Source organism: Leiobunum rupestre, chromosome 5 (assembly GCF_980474605.1).
Source record: "Leiobunum rupestre chromosome 5, qqLeiRupe1.1.hap1, whole genome shotgun sequence".
Taxonomy (NCBI): Eukaryota; Metazoa; Arthropoda; class Arachnida; order Opiliones; family Sclerosomatidae; genus Leiobunum; species Leiobunum rupestre.
Window position 1 is genome coordinate 11020724 of NC_143388.1, and position 25112 is coordinate 11045835.

General features: G+C 33.7%; 1 protein-coding gene across 12 annotated transcripts in view; it reads right to left on the minus strand.

Moving 5' to 3' along the window:
- The window catches only part of raskol (Ras GTPase-activating protein raskol), a 192299-nt gene that overhangs the window by 18741 nt on the left and 148446 nt on the right, over positions 1 to 25112 (minus strand). For 11 of the 12 annotated variants that reach the window (XM_090175852.1, XM_090175854.1, XM_090175853.1 and 8 more), the window contains one exon: positions 20447 to 20550. In XM_090175852.1, coding sequence (XP_090031978.1) covers positions 20447 to 20550 — 104 coding nt within the window. Of the gene's footprint in view, positions 1 to 4364; positions 4513 to 20446; positions 20551 to 25112 lie in introns of those variants that run through there. The other variant, XM_090175860.1, reaches the window with a different exon arrangement.

The following is a 25112-nucleotide window of genomic DNA, read 5'->3' on the forward strand; positions in this document are numbered from 1 at the left end:
AAGATATGCAAATTTAACGAAGTAATATTTTTCTTTTTATAGAACTGCAAGCTAACTCCTTTTAAATTAAAAGCATTCTAAAAAGTCATAAATGGCATTGAGCCCGTTGTCATTGACTTTCAATGGAGAAATACACGGTTGATGTCAGGACACGCGTTCCATAACAGGCCAACCAGCTTCAATAACGATCAATCGATACCAATCTCAAAGGAGAACGTGTATTTGAATGGAAATATTTGTCCGTCGTCTATATATTACGTATTCAAACACCTGATATTTCTAAATATGTAAATTGAATCGCATCTAATTGACCAAATTGCAACGTCAGGTAATATTTCCAAAGAGGCATTTGAGCTCAAGGCGAATCTAATTCGCGCAATACGCCACCCGGCACACTTACACGCGACAGCTGAATTTAATTCAAGGGTGACCCGAAAAAGAGAGGCCCTATATAGCGTACATTGACGATTCCAGTAAAGTAATGATCAGCCAATAAAGAAACGGCCAGATCTAGGACTAACGGGACAGGTTTGCCATCGAAATTATAATCTTGCTCGGGATTAGGTATCGACCCCGAAAAAATAAATCTAGAAATAAAACGGCGGATATTCTTAGATCTTATAAGTCGTAAATTAAGAAAAAGAATCGATGGGTGGAGAGGATGTAGAGAAAAAAACACGTTAATTAAGGGCCTCTAAGTGGCGCAACGTGGGTTGAACTAAACCCACGCGGAAGGCAAGTTCAAGTCCATATTTAGTGGATTTCTAGTCGTAAGAAATCAAAGGGAAATTTTCTATGGGAAATTACATTATCCCACCACTTTTCTTTCGTTGAATTAATTGCAAAGGCTTACTGTATTATTATACGAGAAGATGTCATTTAAAAAGCTTGTTTATTTATTTGTAGAATTTTAAAGGCGTGAAAAGCAAAAAGAAAAGTATTAATTTGATATGTAAACTGGTGTAGGAAGTACGTTTATACTGTTAAGCCGTTTAGATTTACTGTTTTTATTGGGGAGAGGGAAAAGAAGGTTCGGCTAGTTTCCGTTCGGCTAAAAATGTGGAAATACAGGAAGTTCGTGAAAAGATTCGTTTTCGCTTTAATTTTTAAGCGACATTTGTAAAAAAAATTAAATTAAAGAGATTTTTAACCCCATCCACGCAAGAGGATTTTCAATTACGGGTGTCTCAATTCCTTTAATATGCAAATATGCAATCTGTAAGTAAGTTAATTTCAAGTCAAAAGTGCAATCGTTTGTACGTCAAAAGAAATTTGGGATTTCCTATGGCTCAATGTTTTTGATATATTTATAAGAATTTATAAGTAAAAGCGATAAAGTACGTTATATTTTGTAAGCAAAATGTCAAGACTTTAAAAGTTATCTTTTTTTACTCAGTTAGCAGTACTATCAATTTTCTGTATACATATTACGATATAATTTTAATACTTCTGAAGTTCTCAAATTCAATTTGGTATCAGTTTACGGCATAGCGGCTTAGCGATGGTAGTCGCGAAACATTAACCTGAATTTTACACGTATTTGTACACGTATCGCGCACGCGTCGATGTACGCATTTACGTGCCATTCTAGGAATGACTATTTTCCATATCAACACGGAATGTTGGGTCCATCAATTAGTATATCACTCAACGCGTGCATACACGAACCATTCCGAGCGGGCTAGGCCTAAATTATTTACTCGTACATCGCGAAACCTCGCGCGTGATTCGAAATCGTCATTTCATATTTCAGATAGCGAATAACATTAAAGCGTCATCACAAATCAGGTGGAAAGGCAACGCAAAACGCGGGCAGAAATTCAAACCGCGCTATCATTCCGAAACACGGTATCGATTACAGTCCCCTTAATTAGCGCCGACACAGATAATTAAAATTAGAATCTGTTAAGATTACAAAAGAGGAGGTAAAACAAAAAGACTCATTACCAGAAGCAAAAGGGCCTGACGTCGTTTCTACTATCTTCTTAAAATATATAGTTTATCCTATAACCGGACTCAAATTTAGTCGAAAGCCGAATTAAAAGCGGGCAAATGGTACAGTCCGTATCGGAATAAAGTACCACTTGGTCAGCTCAAACTTTAAATTTATTTTGAGCCTTTCACTTAAAGGAAACAATTAACAACTAAGACTCTTCTAATGACTTTGGAGAAGTATTTTGCCTTTTCGTCCGTTTAGCGCGCAGTCTCGATTTGCATTAGGGAAATACTAAATGAGGCAAAATCATGGCGCGAGTGTGAGAAGTATTAATACACGTTTACAAAGAGCGGCCAGCTATCTCCGGCTATAAATAAATATAAAGTTTCTATATGAAAGGGAATTTCCCAGAGATATTTAAATCTGGATCGTAGTTTATATTCAAAAGCCATTTGAGAAAATAAGCCGAATATAGGTATAAAACTTACTTTACGAGTCTCGAGTGAAATATAATTTATGGAATAAACCGAAAATACGGTTTTAAGAAACGTTTCGCTAAAAATATATAACACTGGGAGTGTGTGGAACCTAGATTTGTTAATTATTTTAGCTTGGTTGACTATTTGTCATACACCGCAACACCAATTACGATTGGTTGAAACCATAGTCTGCCTTAGCTTTCCAAAAAGGTATTATTCTTCACCTACTTTAGTTTTTTAACACTTTCCACTAAAGTGGTTTTGTGTAACAGATAAAAAATATCCAGATCATTTTTTTTTCAATCTACAAAATTTTTAAGTCGAGGAAAGTGTCTAACTGTACATCTTGGATGTCTTCTAGTTGATGGTTCACGGTTCCATAATTGTCTCATTTGAAATGCGAACCACGTATTTTACATTTATACGGAATTACCAATGGATGACTTCGTGTCGCGATTAAACTAAATTTTTTAAATTTAAATTCTGTGTTGAATATTAAAAATTTATACTAAATTACTAAAGAGCATATATATATATATATATATATATATATATATATATATATATATATATATATATATATATATATATATATATATATATATATATATATATATATATTGATTCAGAATAAGGTAACTAAGCATTAAGAAACTTAAGTATATAAAATGAAACTGAATAAAAATCTCAACACCTTAAATAAATTAACTTTACTCAGTTACAACTTTAGAAAGGAAAAAAAAAGTTTGCTGATTTAGTACAATTAGGGTCAAGATGCGCCGAATTTCGGATTTGATTGCTTGATATTTATATTTATCAGGGTACCTCTTTGCGTTACCTCAATTCTGGTAAATAAAGTAAATTGCGTATTTTTAAAAGATATTTCTGTTTTAGAATTTTCCGTTTTTTGGAGATTGCAACTGACAAGGAGACGACCCGAGGTGTAACACACCAATTTGGTTCAAACTCGGGGGTTTGGTAGACCTTCATGTAATTTGAAACACCCTAAAGGGAAATGTCTCCATAGGCAACCGTTTTGCCATGGCAACCAAAAATGTTTTTGACAATACAAAATGGAAATTTTCCTATTGAATATAACATGGGAATCTGACCAAATGTAAGGGTACCCCTGTAAAGATTTTAATCAACTTTGAACTTTTTCATTATTTTCTTATTTATATTTTCTATTTTTAGCATTTTCAAAAATTAAATTTTTTACAGGGGGTACCCTTAATATTGGTCAGATTCCCATGTTATTTTCTATGGGAAAATTTCTAGTTTCTGTTGTCAAAAACATTTTTGGTTGCCATGGCAAAACGGTTGCCTATGGAGACATTTCCCTTTAGGGTGTTTCAAGTTACATGAAGGTCTACCAAACCCCCGAGTTTGAACAAAATCGGTGTGTTACACCTCGGGTCGTCTCCTTGTGAGTGTACAAGCACACGGAGTAAATCACTAATTCTAATAAATTTTTAATTTCTTCTCTAAGTTTGCAACTGGGTATACGTGGTTAACTAAACCCAAACTTACTAATTCTAATAAACTTTTAATTTCTTCAGTAATTTTGCAACTGGGTATACGTGGTAAACTAAACCCAAACTTACTAATTCTAATAAACTTTTAATTTCTTCAGTAATTTTGCAACTGGGTATAAGTGGTAAACTAAACCCAAACTTACTAATTCTAATAAACTTTTAATTTCTTCAGTAATTTTGCAACTGGGTATACGTGGTAAACTAAACCCAAACTTACTAATTCTAATAAACTTTTAATTTCTTCAGTAATTTTGCAACTGGGTATAACTAAATTCAAACTTACTAATTCTAATAAACTTAATTTCTTCTCTAAGTTTACTTACTAAGCTTCCGTTTACAATATACAACAAATAATTGAACAAACAAACAACAACAATTAATGTTGGAATAAAGTAAACAAACAATTACAATTACCTTGGTGAACCTTTTCTTCCCACTCTTCCTTCTCGGACTATTCCTCTCAACCCAAAGGGTTACAACCATTGTTAAATAAGGTTACGCCAACAACACCAACCGAGTGGATCATCCAAATAAAAAACACCGAACACAACAAAACAACATCCGAATCCCGCGATGAGCCAACAACTGAAAACGGCGTATCAACCGGCGGAGACGGCGCGAAAAAATGGATGATAAAACAATTCTTCCAACCAATAACGAACAAGGGCTCTTGGAGCGAGAAGGCGGATGTTACTAATCCATCAATTCTCTAGTCCGTTTCGAAATTATTCTACCCGTTTTAGTGTGGGAGTGACGAGAGCTGTATTGTCTTACAAACCGATGCTAAAGGATGCGTTTAAAAATCATAATCAAATGACGGTTGGCTGATAACCGTCCCGAAATTCAGGAAATAAGACAATTACGTTAAATGATAAATACATTCGTATAAATAGATCACGTAATTTAAAAAAAACCGTTCCGAAGTCGAGTCTTAACGACCGTTCGAGAAATTCCAACTGCTCGTTTTTTCCGACTCTCGAAAACTGGAGAAGTTAGTTCCTCAGTTCAAAAAATGAATTCCGGGGGTGGTGGGCGTTCCATTCGAGCCTCTTGGTGTAATAAGTAAGACGGGCCATAGGAGCGAAAGAAGGGGGGTTCACGCGGTTTCAAAAGCACCTCCCCCCGCGCCTATATAAAATGAAGGTCGCTACATGCAACGCAACTTCACCCCTTCCTACCACTTCGGCTCTTTCGTTTCTACAAAAGCGACTTCATCACCGGGCCTAAGTCTAATGTTCCACATAACACAAAACTCGCTCCCGAAGATCCAGGGCTTGATCCCCCTCCGCTTAGAGATTTTAGCTTCGGAGGCGATGTAACCGAAACTAGTTTTTTTTTCTTATACTTCGACTAAAAGAAAATGCCGCTAAGACGAAGAAGTTTGAGGGGGAGAAAATAACGATTTTAGCGAGCCAGGGTTCTGGTTTTAGGTCCGTTACATTCCGCGTATCCTATACTCCGAGGGAAGATTAACAAATCATTCTCTCGCCAGAGGGATGAACAAATTTCTACGTAATACAATAGTTACGATTTTTTTTCTCGTGTAGGGCTATTGTGGTTGAGAGAAACCCGTTGAAGGAATGTTTACGTATCAATCAATATAACGCTTACTTTATTGATAGACTCTATAAGAGTTGATAGAGACTAATGTACGTCATTTAGTAGCAATGATAGAAAATTCTAAGGTTTTTCAAATCCATGCCGATTTTTATTTTGATATTTCGCCAAATATTTCAAGGCTTAACAAAATTAAATTTCTATGTAAATTATTTCGGCAATGATACTGGTTTGAAATTGTTTATCTCAAATTTACTATCTAATATATCTTATTTTACACTTAATTTATGTCACCAGGTTTATCAAGAACAGAGGTCACGTTTAAAACATATTATAAAGCGTGTTAGAAGACGATTTTTCGATTTAGAATATTTCTTTTAATTAAAATGAATAATAAGTATTACCGGATCATTTACAGGGTTGCTACAGTTTTTTCACAATCAAATTCCCTGACTTTTTCAGGTTTTCCCCAGTGGCGTACCGTACACGGGGTTTGCCAGACAGGTTTCCCTGGGCCCCCGACCTTTAGGGGGCCCCATCGCGATCGCGAACAAGAAGGGGTGGCCCGGGTGGGAAATTGTGGAATCACTGCCACACGTAGGGTGGGGGCCCCTTTTTCGCGTTCAACCCAGGGCCCAACGTCAATTCGTTACGCCACTGATTTTCCCTGACTTATTTTGTGCCAAGATTTTGTATTTTTTAACCTATAATTTAGAAAAAGTTCCCTATTTGCAACCGAAATTAAATTGCCTGACATTTCCCTGATTTTAAGAATAATTTTTAAAATTCCCTGACGTTTATACCCATATTCAAATTCCCTGACTTTTCCAGGAATGTACCGTGGCAACCCTGATTTATGGACAAAATGAAAAGTCATTTTTAGCCTATTGCATCTCTAACCAGAGCAATACTTAAAACATTTTAAACAGCTTCGTAAATAAATTAAATTTCCCCGTTATTTTGCAATAAAGTTTCAAGGGCATAAGTTACTCATATATTTCCGTTTTCCGGTTAAAGTTAGAAGATTATTTATTAAACAATGTTGGTTTTTAAAAAGTAACCTTTATATTAAACCAGAAACCTTATAGATAAAAATCAACGGTACGTTTTTCCCAGGCAATATTGCCGAGACTATAAAAAATATTTGGAACGGACGTAGAAATTACCCTTATAGTATTCTGAAGCTCACGGATATGGGACAACTAATTTTCGGGGGAGATAACCGACTCCCCCCCCCCTAGGAGGGTCGCCGTAAAGGGAGGGAACGTAACTGTGGAAAATTCATAAAAGCACCCACAATTCGACCCCAAAATAGGTCTCGTAATCACTTCGACCAAAATAATACGCTATGGAAGTCTCAAAAGTTCAAAACCCCAAAATCGACGAACTGAGAAGTCACCAAAGGTTTAAAGGAAAAAATATTGTTAAAACCAGTTTTCTATATATACCAAGCGTAAGATTTACGTGTCGGTATGTACCGCGAAGGTTTAACACCCAAACCTCAAATAATAATACTAATAATAATAAAAATATACTTTCCTCCTATGTAAGCCCACACAATGGAGTCATAAAGGGTGGAACGTGATTGAACCTTATTGTAAGGTAATGATTATTTCCCATTTTAAGAAATTAAATTTGGACAGCGAAGAAATTAAATTTTTCTGTGTCGGAATATTACGGAAATATTGGCAGGCCATTATTTCGGCTAATTAGTATCTAACGGTATAACGTCAATTAAAAAAATGTAATTTTAATTGCGGCAAAACTCGTTCGTCGTATAATTACATACGCGAAGAATACTGGTTCGAAGAAAGATTTTATACCTCGTTAAGTAGGTTAAAATTATTAACTGGAAAAAAAATTATCACAGCAATCGTAATAAAAATTGTCCCTGTTTGTTATGAAATTAATTCTAGGTTTGCGAGAGATACGTAACAATGGGGAAATATTGCTACCTGAATGAATCCCCCGCCACAGTTATTTATAAAATGTGTGCACCAGTTTATTGTTCAGATATTTAATCAATAGAAGATATAGCTAACCGCAAATAATGCGGGGCTGTAATAGGAACACGTATTTTATTTCTAAAATTTGCAAAATTAAGGTATGCTGCTCTAGAAACTCAAAATTAGATTTTTTTTAAATGTCAGTTGAGTTTCCGACGCTTGGTTTCCGATAAAGTGTGGCGTACACTGACCCGACTCAGTGACATTATTTTACATACCCAGCAGCGAGTCAGTAATACAATGTTTACAAAATATTGGTCTTTTATTTAAAAATATTTTTTTAATACGCATTCCTTTTTAGCCAATAGATAAGAATGGATATTGTATACAAAAGCTCACTGTTGAAGTTCTATAAGTGGGTAAAGTAATTAAAATCTTGGTCTTTTACTTAAAAACATTTCATTCTAATATCTGTCCCTTCTCAGTGGTAATTAATATTATTTTCCTGCTCAGAAAGAATAACCAATAAAAATAGTCTTAAGGTTTAAACAGAATACCTTAACGCACTTAATAATTTATTTTTTATATATTGTTATTTATTGAATTTTTATTAATTTAATTATTTAATTTGATTTTTAATTTTATTTATTTATTTATTTATTTACTTAATTAATTTTACTTTTTATTTAATTATTATTTATTTATTTAATTTTATTTTTTATTTATTTATTTAATTTTTTATTCATTTATTTGTTTAATTTTACTTTTTGTTTATTTATTTATTTTATTTTTTTATTTATATATTTTTTTTATTTTATTTTTATTTAATTTATTAGATTAATTTAATTATTATTTAGTTAGTTTTATTTTTATTTATTAATTTATTCGATTTAATTATTATTTAATTAGTTTTATTTTTATTTATTAATTTATTCGATTTAATTAGTTTTATTTTTATTTATTTATTTAATTTATTAGATTAATTTAATTATTTAATTTTAATTTATTTATATTTCATTCATAATCGTCAATACTCTCAACTGTTTACATTCTTCAAAGAAAACAGAAATTTTGCAAAGTCACTCTTAAAGCCGAGAAACTCTTGCGCAACCCCAAAAAAAATACAGCAAAGTAACTATATCCCTGTAAATTAAATATTTTTGCAGAACAAGACTCTTAACGTCAACACAGCACCAGCACGCGTGAAGTCTTTTTGGCGGAAACGTCACATACAGAAACATCCGCGACTCAATTCCGAGTTAAATTATACGAAATAAGACAATTTCGCGAGGGTTAGGTCTAAATCCCCCATAGATTCATATCAGAAAAGGATTGTATTGTTTCTTTTTTATAAAATAGCTCAGAAGTTTTTGTTCCGTTCCCTCGTGATTATGAGCTGAGACCGAAACGTGAGTTGCACTCGGAAAAAGGACGCGAACACTTCCTTTTAGAGAAATTTTCACACGTTTTTCGAGAAATAATATGGTTGGTTGACACTAAAGATAAAGCTTAAAATACAGTCCAAATGATTTATAGCGTGAACAGTTTGGTAACGCGAACCGAGGTAACGAGGTACCAATCCCGCAGTACAGCCACCTTGGTAGATAAGCTTCATTTCACATACGATGCACGTCGGCAATTTTTTTCTTTGTGTGTTTTTTTATGATGAACTTCAAATGATATAGACGGTATAATATTAATATGCATAATTATTTAACGGGAATTAAAAGTCGAATGTTTCTTGAAAGAAACAAGTTTCCAAAGTCTAGTTTTGTCGACTTTGTCCCAAGGTATTAAATTATGGAATTTTGAAACTAAAACATTTTTCGGTATGAGCGTAAGTATAGCGTAGGGTACCGTTTATAAATGCGCTTTGGGTTTAACGAATATTAAAACATATCTACGCTTCACCTCTTTACGACTAACCGGTATTTATTTAAAATCTATCCAATGAAAATTGTAAAAGCAAGGGATAGCCGGTAATTTAACACGTTGATGAATGCGTTTATACTTAAACGTTCTTATTATTAATGGGATAATTACTTCATAAGTAGCTAGTTTAATTTATTAAAATTCTTCGTTATTTAATTCTTACGGTGCTCTTTTTTATTATAATTTCCAATCATCTATTAATAGTAATTCATGAGTTACTTTAAAACAGGTTTGGCTGATTTAAATCAACTTGATTTTAATCACTATTTAAATCAATGATTTTTTTCAAAAAAATTATTGATTTAAATCAATTTTTATAAAGTATTTTTGAAAAAGAAAAAACCTCGCCAATTGCTATAATTTAGGTTTAAATATAATCTTTCTTGTACTTCCCGATAATGTTGCATTGGATTCTACCTGGGGTGGAGATTCCGCCGAATTTGTTTTGTAAAACTACCAAAATAGGTTTTAAAAAATAAAAACTTCAATATGATTATTATCTTAAATTTAATAAATTCATTATACATATTAGTCTTTAAAAATTAAAACATATTTGTTTTAGGTAAAATTATGCTACTAAATTATATAAAACTTTGAAATTTTAATTAAAATCAAAATCAAATAAATCAAAAAAATCAATAAAAATCCGATTTAAATAAAAAAATCGATTGCCAACCCTGCTTTAAAATGATTTTCTTTAATTGCTTTATCACTTAAAAATTCAGAATAGATAGAATTAAAAAAATCTATAACTTAAAATTTAAAAATCGATAAATAATAATATTAAAATTCTCAATACAATTTAAAAATTATTTAAATTAGCTTTATATTAATACTAAAATTATCAATACAATTTTAAAAATTACTTAAATTAGCTTTATAATATTAAAATTCTCAGTACAATTTAAAAAATCTTTAAATTAGCTTTATATTAAAATTCCCAGTACAATTTAAAGAAATTATCTAAATTAATTTTATAATATGAAAATTTTCAGTACAATTTAAAAAAATCTTTAAATTAGCTTTATATTAAAAATCTCGGTACAATTTCAAAAACATTATCTAAATTAGTTTTATAATATTAAAATTTTCCATAAAATTAAAAAAATATTTAAATTAGCTTCAAAGTCCTTAAAGGGAATATAACCTGCAAAGCAATATTTATGGAAGACCCCTTCAATTTTTAAATTTCCCTGTACAGTGGCGCCAAATATTTTTAAAGCCAAAGGCAAGAGCGGCTAGAGCTGCAAGCGTTGGTGTTCCACACCAAATACCTGAGGTTATATTCCCTTTAATAGAAAAATTTAAAAACCTCTAAATAATATTAATTTTAGATTTTATAAATTATTCTATTAAGAATTTTTGAAAATGTTTGAACAATTCCAAAACCACTCTATAGCAACAACGAATTCCGCACGTAATAATGAAACTTTTAACTCAAATTAGGTAATTTTAAGTTAATCGTCTAGCTGTCTAGCCATAAAATACCGGCTGATATACAATTACACCACCTAGTAAATGTACGTGACCGGTATATTTCGATACGAAATCAGCTGAGGAACACGCTTGAAAATGAAAATGTATAATCTAATCGGAAATATTAACGCCTTCGAATGACATCATCACCAGCCGATGTAAGCGCTCGTTCGCGATTCGGGCCTATGGCGTCGTCATCCAGAAAGACGAAAACTAAACCCATTTATACTGACGCCATCTATCAACAAAAGGGGGAACTAGAACTTTTATATATAAGGAAGAAGCGAGAAAGAAAAACGAAAGAAAATATAAAAAGAAAAACGGATAAAAGATGACACCAACTTCCTCTCAAAGTATAGAACGATCTAAAACGGCTGTATAAATGATAGCGACTAATGTCCGGCTACTGACACGCCGCTCAGCGGGATCTAATGGTACTAATACCGCTTGAGCTTCCTCGCCCGCTCGTAATAAAAAAAATACTACATCCTAGCGAAAACTTTATTAAGATTGACAAAGATGGAAAAAGCAGGGCTTTAACGGGGGCATTTTCGTATACGAAGACAATTCAGCTAGTTTAGGGGATTATTTATCCAATCTACGGATGAAATTCGCCTCAGACTATCTACAATTTCAAGGATATAAAGGGATAAACAGTTGAAAATCATCGTTGTTAGCTTAGCAACAACGAATATAGACCGATACACGTAACACGAAGGAAAAGATTCTTTCACAGGGGTAACGCCATTAGAGGTTTTAATAAGTGGCACAGTCTGAAAACTGTGAAAAATATTAATTTTTTCGTGTTTCATTTTAGGTTGAATTTTTGTTTACAATTCTCACATAAAACATCGTTTAAAATAGTTTTTTGTAGGCAATAATAATTGCCTTTAATTAATTCAGGTACACAAAATAAAATATTTCAAACTGGCGTTATTTGGTATAAAATAAACGATAGCATAAGTTAAAGCATTAAAATCTAACTTATAAGAGCTTAGCTCTGAAGGTTGATTTCTTTGTTTATGGGTTTATTACCCAAGTTATTGTTTAGGAAACTGCGTTTTAAAGTTAAATTTTAAAGGAAGAAATGTTGATTAAATTTAAACAAGGCGTTATATAAAAATGGACCTCAACCATATGCCGCGTAGAAAAATGTGTTTATTAGGAACATACTGACACACTCCTGGCGGGTGAATGATAAATTTTTCCCTATGTTAAGAAATTTAATAAAATTTAAAAGGTTTAATATTTTCGCGTGGGGTGGTTTAAACAAAATGCGTATTAATTACGCCAGAAGGCAGCTTACTATCGTTTGAGAACACTAATGAATAAGTGATAAGTGATACGATGTTTCTGATTATATTAACCTAATCCTACCTAATTTATCCTACACCTTCTGTGATGTAGGTATTTTTGGTATAACCGATTTACAATTTTTAAAGGGCAAAGACGACTTTAAAGGGGTAATATTCATCCGAGGTAACGTGGTGATGGCGCTCTGATAGCAGCGTGACGTCATAATTTTGATTTTCAACGATTGGTTGAAAGTTTTCAGTTTTTAGTGAAGAACGGTTTTGTCGAGATTTAAAATACAAAATTATCTTCCCTGATTGGATAGTTTAAAATCGTATTATAGTGCCATCTATGGCGGAGTGTTAACTTCTGTTAAAATTATTTGTTAATTTAAATTACAAAAATTATATATTTAAAGTACTATAATTTAGTAATTAATTAATAACTTTTTAAAAAAGTTTATTTTTCATAAACTTTAGTGTCGCCATCTACCTCAAACATTATTAAATAGGAAGCTACCTCGGGTGGATTTCGCCCCTTTTTGCATATTTCCCTGTAGGCAATATGTGAATGCGCCTATAGTAAAGTTAAAAAATATGGGTCTTTTTAAAAATTATAAAGATATTCCACGCAATAAATTACTTTTTCTATAGTTTTATAATTCACTAAGCATATTAGTTTTTGAATGCCATGCACTACGCGATACTTAACATAAACTAAATGACGTATTAAAAAATCATCGCAATGCAGTATTCTCGGGGGGGGGGGGGGGAACAGTTAACAGCTAGTGGCAAAATGGATTCGAGAGGGGGAGAGAGATCATTAATTCACATCAACAGTGTTCCGGCGACAACTTGTTTCACAAACAAAACTCGGGACATCTGCAGTTCGGTAACGCGAATTTTATCATGCCATCGATCCGGGCATAAACTTGGGCCCGTATTTTTACCATTTTTTTGTGAGGGGGGTGTGGATAGTCGCGGCAAGGCCTCATATTATATCGATTGGTAGGCCCCCTCTTCCCCCCAAAAAATGTCCTCTATGATTGAAAGCAAAATGCATCTTTGCAAAGGAAGAAAAGCTTCGGCTATAAAACATAAAAAATATTCCCCGAGAGGCTGCGAGCGATAACGGGCCTTTCTCCCATCGGGAAATCACATTCAAATTCTTGTTGATAAAGGTAACTTTGCTTTGAAAGAAAAAACTCCTTTTTGAGAACTTAAGGGACAACAACTCTGCGAGGATTTATTACAATGCGACTTTGGTTGTTACACGTGGCTTGACGTGAAGATTGGTTTGTTATTTAGAAAAAAAAATATCTAAGAACCTTTTATAAATATTAAAATTTATAATTCAAAGCAAAATCATTTGGAATTTCCTATTTAGAAAAAAAAACCTAAGCCTACTTTGAAATATAAAATTTGAACAATTTAAAATCGACTAAAATATTGAAATCCTTTTTAATTGCCTATTTATAAATACTCAAAAACTATTTAAATTTTAATATTGTAATTTTAAAATCCACCGAACAACGAAATCCTTAGTTGCTTTTTAATAAGAATAAAATAACTTAATCTACTTTGAAATATAATATTTTATGAATTCAAAATCAACTAAAACCTCTTGGTTATTTCATACTTAATTATATTTACTACTTTTAAATCTACCTAATACTAATTTTCAATCTAAAATTGGAAAATATAACTAAAAAATTAAAAGCCTTGGTAATATTTTAATTAAAAAATATCTAAAACTATTTTGCAATCTAAAAGTTAGGTACTTAATTTTTTAAGAAAATACTAACATAATTTTTTTATCCCAATGAGTAATATAAAAAAATAGTACTTGTAAACTATAAATAATTTAATAAATAATACTTGCATGTTATGAATAATTTAATAAATAATACTTGCATGTTATGAATAATTTAATAAATAATACTTGCATGTTATGAATAATTTAATAAATAATACTTGCATGTTATGAATAATTTAATAAATAATACTTGCATGTTATGAATAATTTAATAAATAATACTTGCATGTTATGAATAATTTAATAAATAATACTTGGATATTATGAAAAGTTTGAAAAATAATACTTGCATATTATGAAAAGTTTGAAATATAATACTTGCATATTATGAAAAGTTTGAAATATAATACTTGCATATTATGAAAAGTTTAAAAAAATAATACCAGTATGTATGTCATAAGGTCAGCGAAAATGCAGATGATTTGATAACGAAAACCAAAAATTATAAATTCAAATTCTGCAAGGTGGGTTGAATTGTGTCGCCAACCTTTTAATATAAGGGTATAACTTACATTGAAAAATTATTTAAATTTACGAAGGAAAAGAGAGAACAGAGCTCGACACAAAACTAAATAAAGATTTGAAGCAACAGAAAATGATCATAATAAAAAAAATATCGGACAATCTTTCAACTTCAGGATGGCCGAATTGGAAAGCGGGTCTTTTATGGGACGCAATAAAGAATTCTTTCACCGTAGACTTTTCGCCTATTCCCAAATCGAAGGTTTCGTTTGAACTTTTCATTGAAAGACCAGTTGACAATTCACTCAAACCCGAGAAGCGGGTAAATTCTGCTGAGGGAAACGAGCTTTGTCTTGGCATTCTCAACAGAGTTAGTTCTGAGATATATTTTTTGACAAAGGGGCAGTCTTTACGAGAAACGCGCACCCTTTGCTGGATATAATCAAAAATGATATGGACTCCGACGATCGTAAAATACGACGAGAGGTGGGGCGATAGTCGACGTTTCTAGTTCTATAGATAAAGTATAGGTGGCGATAGCGTCTAGAAGAAGAAATGATGCCACGAGTCAGCGGGGAGGGGGCAAGATAAAAACCAGTATTTGGTATGATTTAGTGATAGATAAGGTGCTACAAACCTAGGGGAGGATATCAGTCTGTACTATGGGTACCCTGGGTCGCTACAAATGGAATGTAGAACCGTACAATGAGGTTTTGATGCAAAAGGGTTATTTCGGGTATAATTTATATATTTTTATCGGTCATATCAAAAATAGCGTAGGATAGAAAAGGGTTAATATTTAATATTTTATCAAATATGTGGGCTAAAATTAAAGAGCGTCTAAAAAGGTTTTTTTTTTTTGCAAAACCGATTAGGCCGATGTGCATTTCAAAAAGAACTGGGGTAACGCCATTAACGGTCAAATTTTAAATAAGCCAAGTCTTTCTAGATGGCGCCTATATAAACGTTATAATTCCAAATCATCTAAAAACTGGGATAAATAATTTTTTCCCAGTATCTATTATTATCTAATTTTGTATAATTTAGCGTTAAACATATGGTATTAGTTATTTTTTTAATAAATCAATAATTATTCCCTTAACACCAAAACATTTAAATTGGCGCCATCTAGAATAAATAAAAGCATTAAAATCGAACCCCCTAATGGCTTGTTTCCCAACAAGAAATTTGTAAAGCGATCTGTTATTGCTCTGCTATAAAAAATTATCGCTTAGAAATTTGAACATTATTTTTAACGTTATAGAATTCCTTATTTTTTATTGAACTGGAATTTGCTGGGTGATAAAGCTTTGGATATTCCTAGGAACCTTGATCCTTTGGGGCCTCCACGAAAGAATGTTATTGTAAATTGTCACGCTAGGGGCCCCCACCGAAAAAATGGGGTCAGGATGTTTGGTATTCAGGATTGAAACTGTTTGCTCCTGGAACACAATCTGAATATTTTAACGGTGGCGCGAAGGTTATTGGGCTATTGCCCCAACACCTGGTCCAGAGGTTTTTTATCACATTCTTTGGTGCCCTCCTTATTACGAAATACCTACGAGTATAATTGCTAGGATTGACCGCATTCTGTAATTTCCATTGTGGTTGCTATGTTTCTAAATGAGCTCGAAAACACTTGACCCAAAGAGCCAATAAAACCTCTGCAAACTCGAGACCTTTTCATACAACTATTGGCAATTCGATTTCCCTCATTTATTCAGGTACAAGAGCATCAATATTTTAAGGTAATAAGATAAAACGTAAACTTTTATTGGGGTTAAGTCGAAAACGCTTATCTAATGTAACAGGGTCATTGTTAACTTAACCAATCCTTTCACGAATAGGTTTAGGTATAAATAGAGCTCTGCGAAACAGATAAATTAACTGACAAAATTTCTATTAATCGTAAATATTTTGGTTAACTGTTTATTAATGGATATTTCTATAATTTATATTTTCGGATAATTGTAAGTTATGGATAAAAATAAAATAAGTGGTTAATTTTTATCCAAACGCCGAGCTCTGGGTATTAATGATTAGCATTTAAACTAAATGGTTTCCATATTATTATATTATGTAAATTTGTACTTATTATAGGGCAAACTTTTTGAACTCTTATACATTTCCCCGAATTCCCTGATTTTTACTAAAAAAACTGAATTTCCCAGACTTTTCTGTGAAAAATCTAAATCCCTGATATTACAGGTTTTCCAGGTCTGTATGAACGAGTGTTATTTGATAATACCCAAAACCAACGTACTCTGATTAGTTTTAATCTAGGTGCAACAAACACAAGGAGAACGCAGCTAGCCTTTTAACACGCTAACGCAGTGTTGTGTACAAATCTCATTGGACGAGCCTTTTTGCTGAACGTTTTACGGAAAGGGGGAAGACAATTTCCGAATTTTCCCCTTCCGACGGCAGCAGGCGCTAAAGCGTCTAACCAATGAAAACTGTACTCAAGAAAATGCACGACTTTTGACGGGTTGCGTTCTCCTTGTGTGGGTGTGTTTGTTGTTCCTAGGTGTAATTAACCTAAACAATTTCAAGTTTAGTTTTGACTAATTCAAAAATCAAAACGAAGCGAACTACTTTTTAGCGTGGTGGAATACACGTAGTGATAAAATCACCGTAAACAGAAATAGGGCATCAAACCAAAATCTTAAAAAGTAGTTTGTACCTCAAAATAGGTCGTTGCTTTAGTCGATTCAAGTTCAAGACTATCTCCTCTTATTTACTTTTGCTCATACGCATTCGATCGGGCATCGATATCTGGCGAGACACCTTTGGTCTAGAACCGTCAAAATCCCTTTTCTGTAAAAGTTCGGTAGCGGCGGGGTTAGGTAAAAGTCGACCGATAAAACTACTTAGGAATGTATTTGGCCTCGATAGTCCTTAACGATGTTGGGATGTGAAGTCCAACGGGCTTTTTGGCTGCGGGCCAACGGAAGAATCCCCCCCCCCCCCGGCGTTCCCCTCAAAACATTGGCCTATTTTTCTCGCAGTTGAAAACCTCAGCCTGGAGGAATCAGCCCCGGTACCAATCGATTCGGAAAACTGCAGCGAAAAATATTCTTTCGACCCCAAAAAAGCGTTTTTCGAGCAACTATTAATAAAGGGAGACTTTTATTTCGCGAATGGGGGGCTAAAATCGAGCGAGCAGTTTGCTTCGAGAGCAATCCCGGACGATTTTAGAAAATGACTTCTCTTGGCGAGGATCGGGAAAAAACAATAAAAACAACGAGAAACAGAAACATCAAAATCGACTGCTATCTTATTTCGTCGCGATGTCCTTCGTAGGACACGAGAGAAATCGTTCTATTTTTACACTGCAACCATAAATTGTCGCAAACAGAGTCCAATTTAACACGGGGAATCTGAGATGGAACCGAATTAGATTGCTAAGTTCCAAACAGTGGTAAACAAGTTCGCCTTCATCCAGGGGCGTAGGAACCGGGAGGGGCAGGGGGGGCAATGCCACTCCCTAGAATTTTGCTGGGAGGGGCAACTAATGTTATTGCCCCCTCCAACCTTTGGTCAGTTGAAATCTTCAAAAGGCTCAAATTATCATTTTAAAAGCATATACAGTTTATAGAACCTCAACTGTGTTTAAATTTCAGTCTTTTCCCGCCAATTTACATAGTAGTAACAAGTACACATGCATTTGGAGAAGCTACACTCCATTAAAAATTAAAAACCATTCTCCAGACCCCTTTTCGTGTATCTTTGCCCCCTCCAACTTCTAGAACGTTCCTACGCCCCTGCCTTCATCTCAAGTTTTACAAAAGTTCGGCCAAAAAGGAACATTAGGAGATAGACACACTAGAGTCACGTGCGTAAAACACTTTTTTTTTTGGCAAAAGTTGTAAATTTAAACCCAAAATCTGGAAACAGCCGGTCTCAGACTAACTTATGACGTCTAAATGGCAGTATATCTTCTTTTATATCGTAGTACGTGAACGCAAAGCGAAACTTTTCAAGGCACTGTAGACACCCTAGATTTTATTGTTTACTGCCTTTTAGAACAAACTGTTGAGTCATTTAACGGTTTCCACAACGGATTCAATCGGTGAAATACTTCGTTGGTGGTCTAAAACTATACTACAGAGAATTCTAACACGAATTGGAAACCCGACGTATTTATCTAAAGACAAGGATACGCCGAGCAGGGAGACTATCGTCTCGCTTATTAGGACCAATCCGACCAACTGGAGGGTGGAACAGATATACCCGTCTGTTAAAAGGAAGCTTGTCAGGGTTAAGGGTCAGATGTCAAGGCATTCGCGGATATATTACTTGGAGATTATTTTACTTTCTTAGAAATCTAAGTGAAGGTCACTTAGCGGGAAAAACCTACTTCTTAGAAATGGCTAACTTAAATTTACATAAATATATTATACTTTAAAGCGTTTTAACGATGATTATAAATACATGCTTGCATCTTGGATTAACAATAGCAGTGCCTACCTTGTAGAAGGCTACGTGTTACGGGAGTTTCGGAAATTCTCCGTTAACTTCGCCGAAGCGGCGCTGCTGTCACAAACGTCATTTGCTCGTCAGGTTTTTTGCAAGTGATATATCCAGGTAGGCACTACTATTGTTAATCCAAGCTTGCATCTAGGAGCAACAAACACAAGGAGAACGTAGCTAGCTTTTAAACACGCTAACGCAGTGTTGTGTACAAATTTCATTGGACGAGCCTTTACGGAAAGGGGGAAGACAACTTCCGTATTTTCTCCTTCCGACGGCAGCAGGCGCTAAAGCGTCTAACCAATGAAAACTGTACTCAAGAAAATGCACGACTTTTGACGGGTTGCGTTCTCCTTGTGAGGGGTGCTGTGTTTGTTGCTCCTAGCTTGCATGAACTAATGCCCCTTAGTTGATAGTCGTAAAAATAAATTAAAAACTAATTTAATTTTTGAAGTATTCTGGATTTATACTTATATTCCTATATTTTATTATATTTAACGTAAATATCATTACTATAATACGAAATTATTTGTCTATTTAATGAGATTTGATATTGAAATGCACTCTAATAGTGCTGAAACTCACAAAAGGAAAAATAATCCATAAAAATTTTAACGAGACTCCAAAATATATCAAATTTAAAAGCACGTTGAGCACGTTGAGCACGCGAGGTTACGTAATTGAACATTTTGATAACGATCCAACTTTTCCGAATATTCACAACAATAGAATTGCCCCAAAATACTTCCCCCAAAATAAAAATGCCCATTCAATTCTTATCTTTCCCGAACATACCATTTTCCCATCGCCTATACCATCCACCTAACACTTAAATTATACCCCAAAAGGAAGGTACACTCCGTACTGGTACGAGGTACGCTCATTTTTTCGTCAATACTGAAAACCCAAAACTTTTCCTTGGACTCTTTTATAGTCAGCGTAAGAAAACCTTAAATTTCAAGAGTAAGGTCTTTAGCCAATTTCCTTCAATTCACTGTCAATTTGCATTGACCAGGTAGATTCTATTGTCGTATACGTAAAAAGGAGCTAGCTTGGAACGGAAACTAATAAGAATAAGGGAGATATCTTCAACTAGAAAAAATACTACGGGTACGCACTATACCAAGAATGCATACGGGTTAACAGGGAATATGCAGGCAGCACCCTATTCGTCCCTTGATTATCATAAGAAAAACCACGCCCCTCCACCTTTCCTCGTGTAATTTTCCCCCTTTCTCCCGGTAAGGGGGGGAAGACACTCCGATACCACTGAAGGTTCTCTCACCGCGTAGGCGGATAAAATTTTCAGGGCATCATGAAAACAGGGGCTACAATTACGGCAGCCTATTCTCGGTTTTTGGTTGAAGCCGGATCTTCCAAGAAAAGAAATGTATTGTTCCGAATCAAAAACCCGGAGAATATTCGGCCTCCTTTTGAGGCGAAAAGGGGGATTTAAGGGGGTTGAGAAATTCAATTTAACTACTTCCGTCCTCGTGTAGTAGGAACGGAATTGAATGAAAGAAAATAAAGGAGTTTACTTACCACAAACCTAGATGGCGTTGATGTTTCCATGACCCTTGACCCCAATATGGGGGTGGTCGGGGCGCTACCTCTTCTTTCGGAACATGCCTTCTCGTACGAGGATTCTGGAATTAAACGAAAATTATTAATTTGAGCATTCATTTTAAATTTACCTAAAATAACGTGTGAAAAAAGGAAAATGTTTTAAGCTTATAAATAAAATTAAGTATTAAGAATAGGTATTTCCATAAAATAAAATTATTAAAAATATATTTGGTAAACAATATTACGCCCTTTTCCAAAAGTATTAATATTTTAAAGCTACAAATCAATATTATTATTATAATTAAATTTAAAACTAAAATAAATAAATTAAATCATAAAAATAAAACTTCATACGTATTTCTATGAAATAAAATAATAAAAAATAATAAAAAAAATCAAAGTATTAATAACTTTATGATATTTTCTTTTCTCTCGACGCTAATTTTTATCGATAGTTTGTTTCATATAAATACGGAATGGTCAGATAAAACGGTGTCCAAGAAATCACTAAAAATGGTAAAAATAGAATTTACTTCGGAAAAAAATATGATAAATTATTAAATTGTAATTTAAAATTGATAATTATTAACATCCCATTTTCCTGAAAGTATTTATTTATTGAATTTGAGAGCTAACAATACTAACTCATATTTATCGATATCACACTAATTATTGCCAACTTAATAATCAGCTAGGATAATACCCAAGGCACCACCTTAGGCCTAAGTCATCAAGCGAATTTTAAAGCCATTAATTCAGGTGGTCGGGTTACAATGCGTAAGAGGGTGGTGGCAAGCCCTTCATGCCACGCGAGCCAACAGCTCCCTACACTAACTATTACCGTTAACCTCGACAAGTTTTTAGGGAAGGAGAAACCGAAGAACTCGGGGGAAAACCCCTTAAACCAGTGGGGAGAGAACTTTCGATTACGCAATCACTTCGCGACAGAATATCATTCACTGAAATAGTTAAGTGTCATACTTATGGCTATTATATTACTTATAGTTTTATGCTTTTTATTTAATTTCGGATCTAAGAGCCAAATTTAGTGTTCCTATAAACGTAAATATTGCACAAAATATTGAAATTGCTTTCCAATAATTTGTGTCCACAATTAAAGATAAAGCAAAGAGAGATTCCCATTCCATAAAAAAATAGTTTCAGATAAACTCGATAGATGTCTCTCCCAACCCAATTAATATTCGTTTATCGAATAAAGAAAGAGCTAGGGCAAAAAACCGCCCCCGCAAAGACAAAACCCAAAGGCATTCGGTAAAAAAAAACCCTCCATCATAAAATACGGGGGTGAGCGGGAGACAAAAAAAAGCCCCGAAGATGATTAGCCATCTGTCTGGTTCCAAGAAGAAACGAGAGAGGGCGCCCCGAGACCAAAAAGTCATAAATGTCATCATCTTAGATAACTGCTAGAGTCAAGGATGCTAGACGCGGCAATCAACTAATGAATTTTCCCCCTTTTCCTTCTATACTCCGCCAACGTAAAAGAAGGGGGGGGGGGACACTCCCTCCGGCGCGTGCCGCTAGAGTTTTATCAATACAACTCGCGCCATCTATCTTTCTTTATGGAAAGCTATGGCTGGACGAAGGAATTTCAAAGTTCATTTTTTAAAGAAATGACTCAAAGGCATCCTGAAAAAATATTACGAAGGAGGACACGGCTGCAAAATGTATCGCGAACTATCACGGCTTCCAAGAAAAATGATACCAATTAAAAAACCTACGTGATTTCGTGTCCATATTGCCAGTACGTTACTAATCGAATATAGTAGAGACTTTTATCAGAATCGAAGGCAGGTAGCGGTATATACCGTACTGTTAAATACGTCCCTTAAAGGCCTAGGTTTTCTTCTGCCTGTCACCCTTTAAATTTACTTTCCTCCCAAACAAATACCCTGGTGGTAGGCCAACAGCAGAACACGTTGGCCTACCACCAGGATAGGAATTAAAGTAAATTTAAAGGTTGACAGGCAGAAGAAAACCTAGGCCTTTAAATGGACTCGAAAGTGAGGGTGGAGGGGGGGGGAATCGCGTTTAAAAAACGTCATCGATGACGTCAATAGCGAAAATTTTAAATATAGGTCGAGCTACATGAAAATAACATGTTATACAGTACATATATTAATTAAAATTTTTGTTTTACTTGAAATAGACATTTTTAACCAATATGATGAAAAGTTGTTAATTTTCCATCAGCTTATCAAATGGAATTAATAACTAAAAAATGAGTGGAACTACTTTTCATCGAGTAAGTATACTAGTACGTAAAACGGAATTTCCTTTACGCTGTGGGATATTTGTCGAAGGAAATCCTGCGTGAGTTATGGTGTGCAAATTTTAAAGTTTCGGTATTTGTAAGGAATAAAGAGTGAAGAGTAAACCCGTTTCAGCGATTAGTTTTATTAATTTCATGCATAACAACTTAAAATACCTTACAAAATGACAAATAATACGGATTACTTCGTTTCCGTCAGCGTATGAATACAATCTCAACCGTAACCCAATACTATCTACTTTCAAAACGATCCCCCAACGCCAAATTCTTACAGCGGAAAAAATTTAAATAAAGAAATCTGGATTTGTTTTTAAGTAGTGACATTTTTTGAAACGTCACTTTCCAGTCCCTTTAAGTGTTTACTATGGCGCCATCTACCGCGGTTTCTCAAAACCTGATAACATTTACGAAATGAAATACTAACACATTTATCTTTCCCGATTGTAGGTGGCGCCTCAGTTTACGCATTTACGCGCGTAATATTACTGAAGTACCGTATGAGCTTTGATAACACGCCCACAAGATAACGGTGCCATCTATTATCTAAAAAATAAACAGGTGATTTTATTTAAGGCAGCAGTTGTGTGGGACCTTGACTAAGCAACGTCTGATACGTAAATAAACCTAATGAACTATGAAGTATTGCTTAATTCTTCAAATTACATAGCAGAATATTTGGCCGCCTATGTAACGGTAATCAGAAAACGGCTACGTGGGCTTGACAAAAATAAATGGCAAATTTTCCACTTTAAATTAACTTAGATTAACGATAAGCCTCAATTTAATGTAAAGTGCGAGTGGAGACGTAAAAGCTTAATGCGATATTAATGTCCGATCTGACCCGTAATATATTCTGGCTCCTTTAGAAATTTCAGCCGCCTGCGAACACCGAAATTTCTTTATAAGGAGGAAAATAAATTTACGCTCCTATACAACGACAAATTAACAATAAATCTCCTACTAAGAATTCCTCGTAGGCTGTTTCCGCCAAATAACTATGGTTATCTAAATAAAAAATGTCAAGGTTTCTTATAAATATTCATTTATCATATTATCTATAATGCTATTTCTCAAATGTACAGTTTCGCAGAATATAAGCAGCTTTATGATGTAGGTACTTGTACAATTTTTTCGGACAAAAGATGTATTATATTGCAAAAGTATAATATGTTTAGAATGTTCGGTATCATAACCTATTGGCATATTTAAGAATCATTTATGTAATGCTATATTATTATAGAATTGGGTAGTTCTTAGAATCATTAGGAAAATTCGCAACTATAGACTATATTAGAATTTCTTTTGTATAGCCGCCATTAGATTTATCTAAATCAGAAAAATAATATAACTTAAATATCGAAAATTATAAAGCTAGGATTTTTATTCGGGATTCGTCACTAGACTATTTAGAATTTTGAAAACGAATTTAGATTTATTAAACTTTAGACATGAATGGAATTTTGATTTTTTTTAAATTATAATCGTATTTCTATTTTATTTTATTGAAATTATTGATTTTTAAACAATTAACGATTAATTACGAGTTTAATTAATGGATACTTCTTCTAAGAGTTATATAATCTTAAATTAAATTAAATATTAATTACATTTAATAACTTTTTAATAATATAGTTTGTTCAGATTAGCTTCGTATTTGAATTGTTTCAATTTTTACCCCACCCATTGAAATACATTAAGCAATTTAAATCAATTCCTAAATTTAAAAAATAATCACTTGATTTAGATCAGCCGATCCAGAAAATCTCATTAAAGGGAATATAACCTGCAAAACAATCTTTATGGAAGACCCCTTAAATTTTTCAAATTTCCCTGTACGGTGGCGCCAAACATTTTTCAAGCCAAAGACAAGAGCGGCCAGAGCTGCAAACGTTGGTGTTCCACACCAAATACCCGAGGTTATATTCCCTTTAACATAATTAATAATGATGTAATCACTATATGATGCTTCACAGCCATCAATTTATTCAATTTTGCAGCTTAATCGCGAATTAACTTTAGCCTTTAATTAAAAATAATTCCAAATTAAACAATGAAACAGTCTAAACAGAAGAGTATAGAATCACCAAAACAATTGTAGATGGTATAAATCATAATGACCTTGAATTTATAGTTATATCACCGACAACAACTCGGATCAGTCAAGTGTTTTGGTTGTGGATCGAAGCGTACAAATACGCTGCACGTCTATAAACAACACACGATTTTCCGATCTCAAGTACTAATTTTAATCGTACGAGATAAGATGGTAGATATCTACAAAAACAATCTTAGTTTCGAAACGACCTACAAAGCACATTTTTCGGTACCCGCAAATTCACACACGTTTCGAGA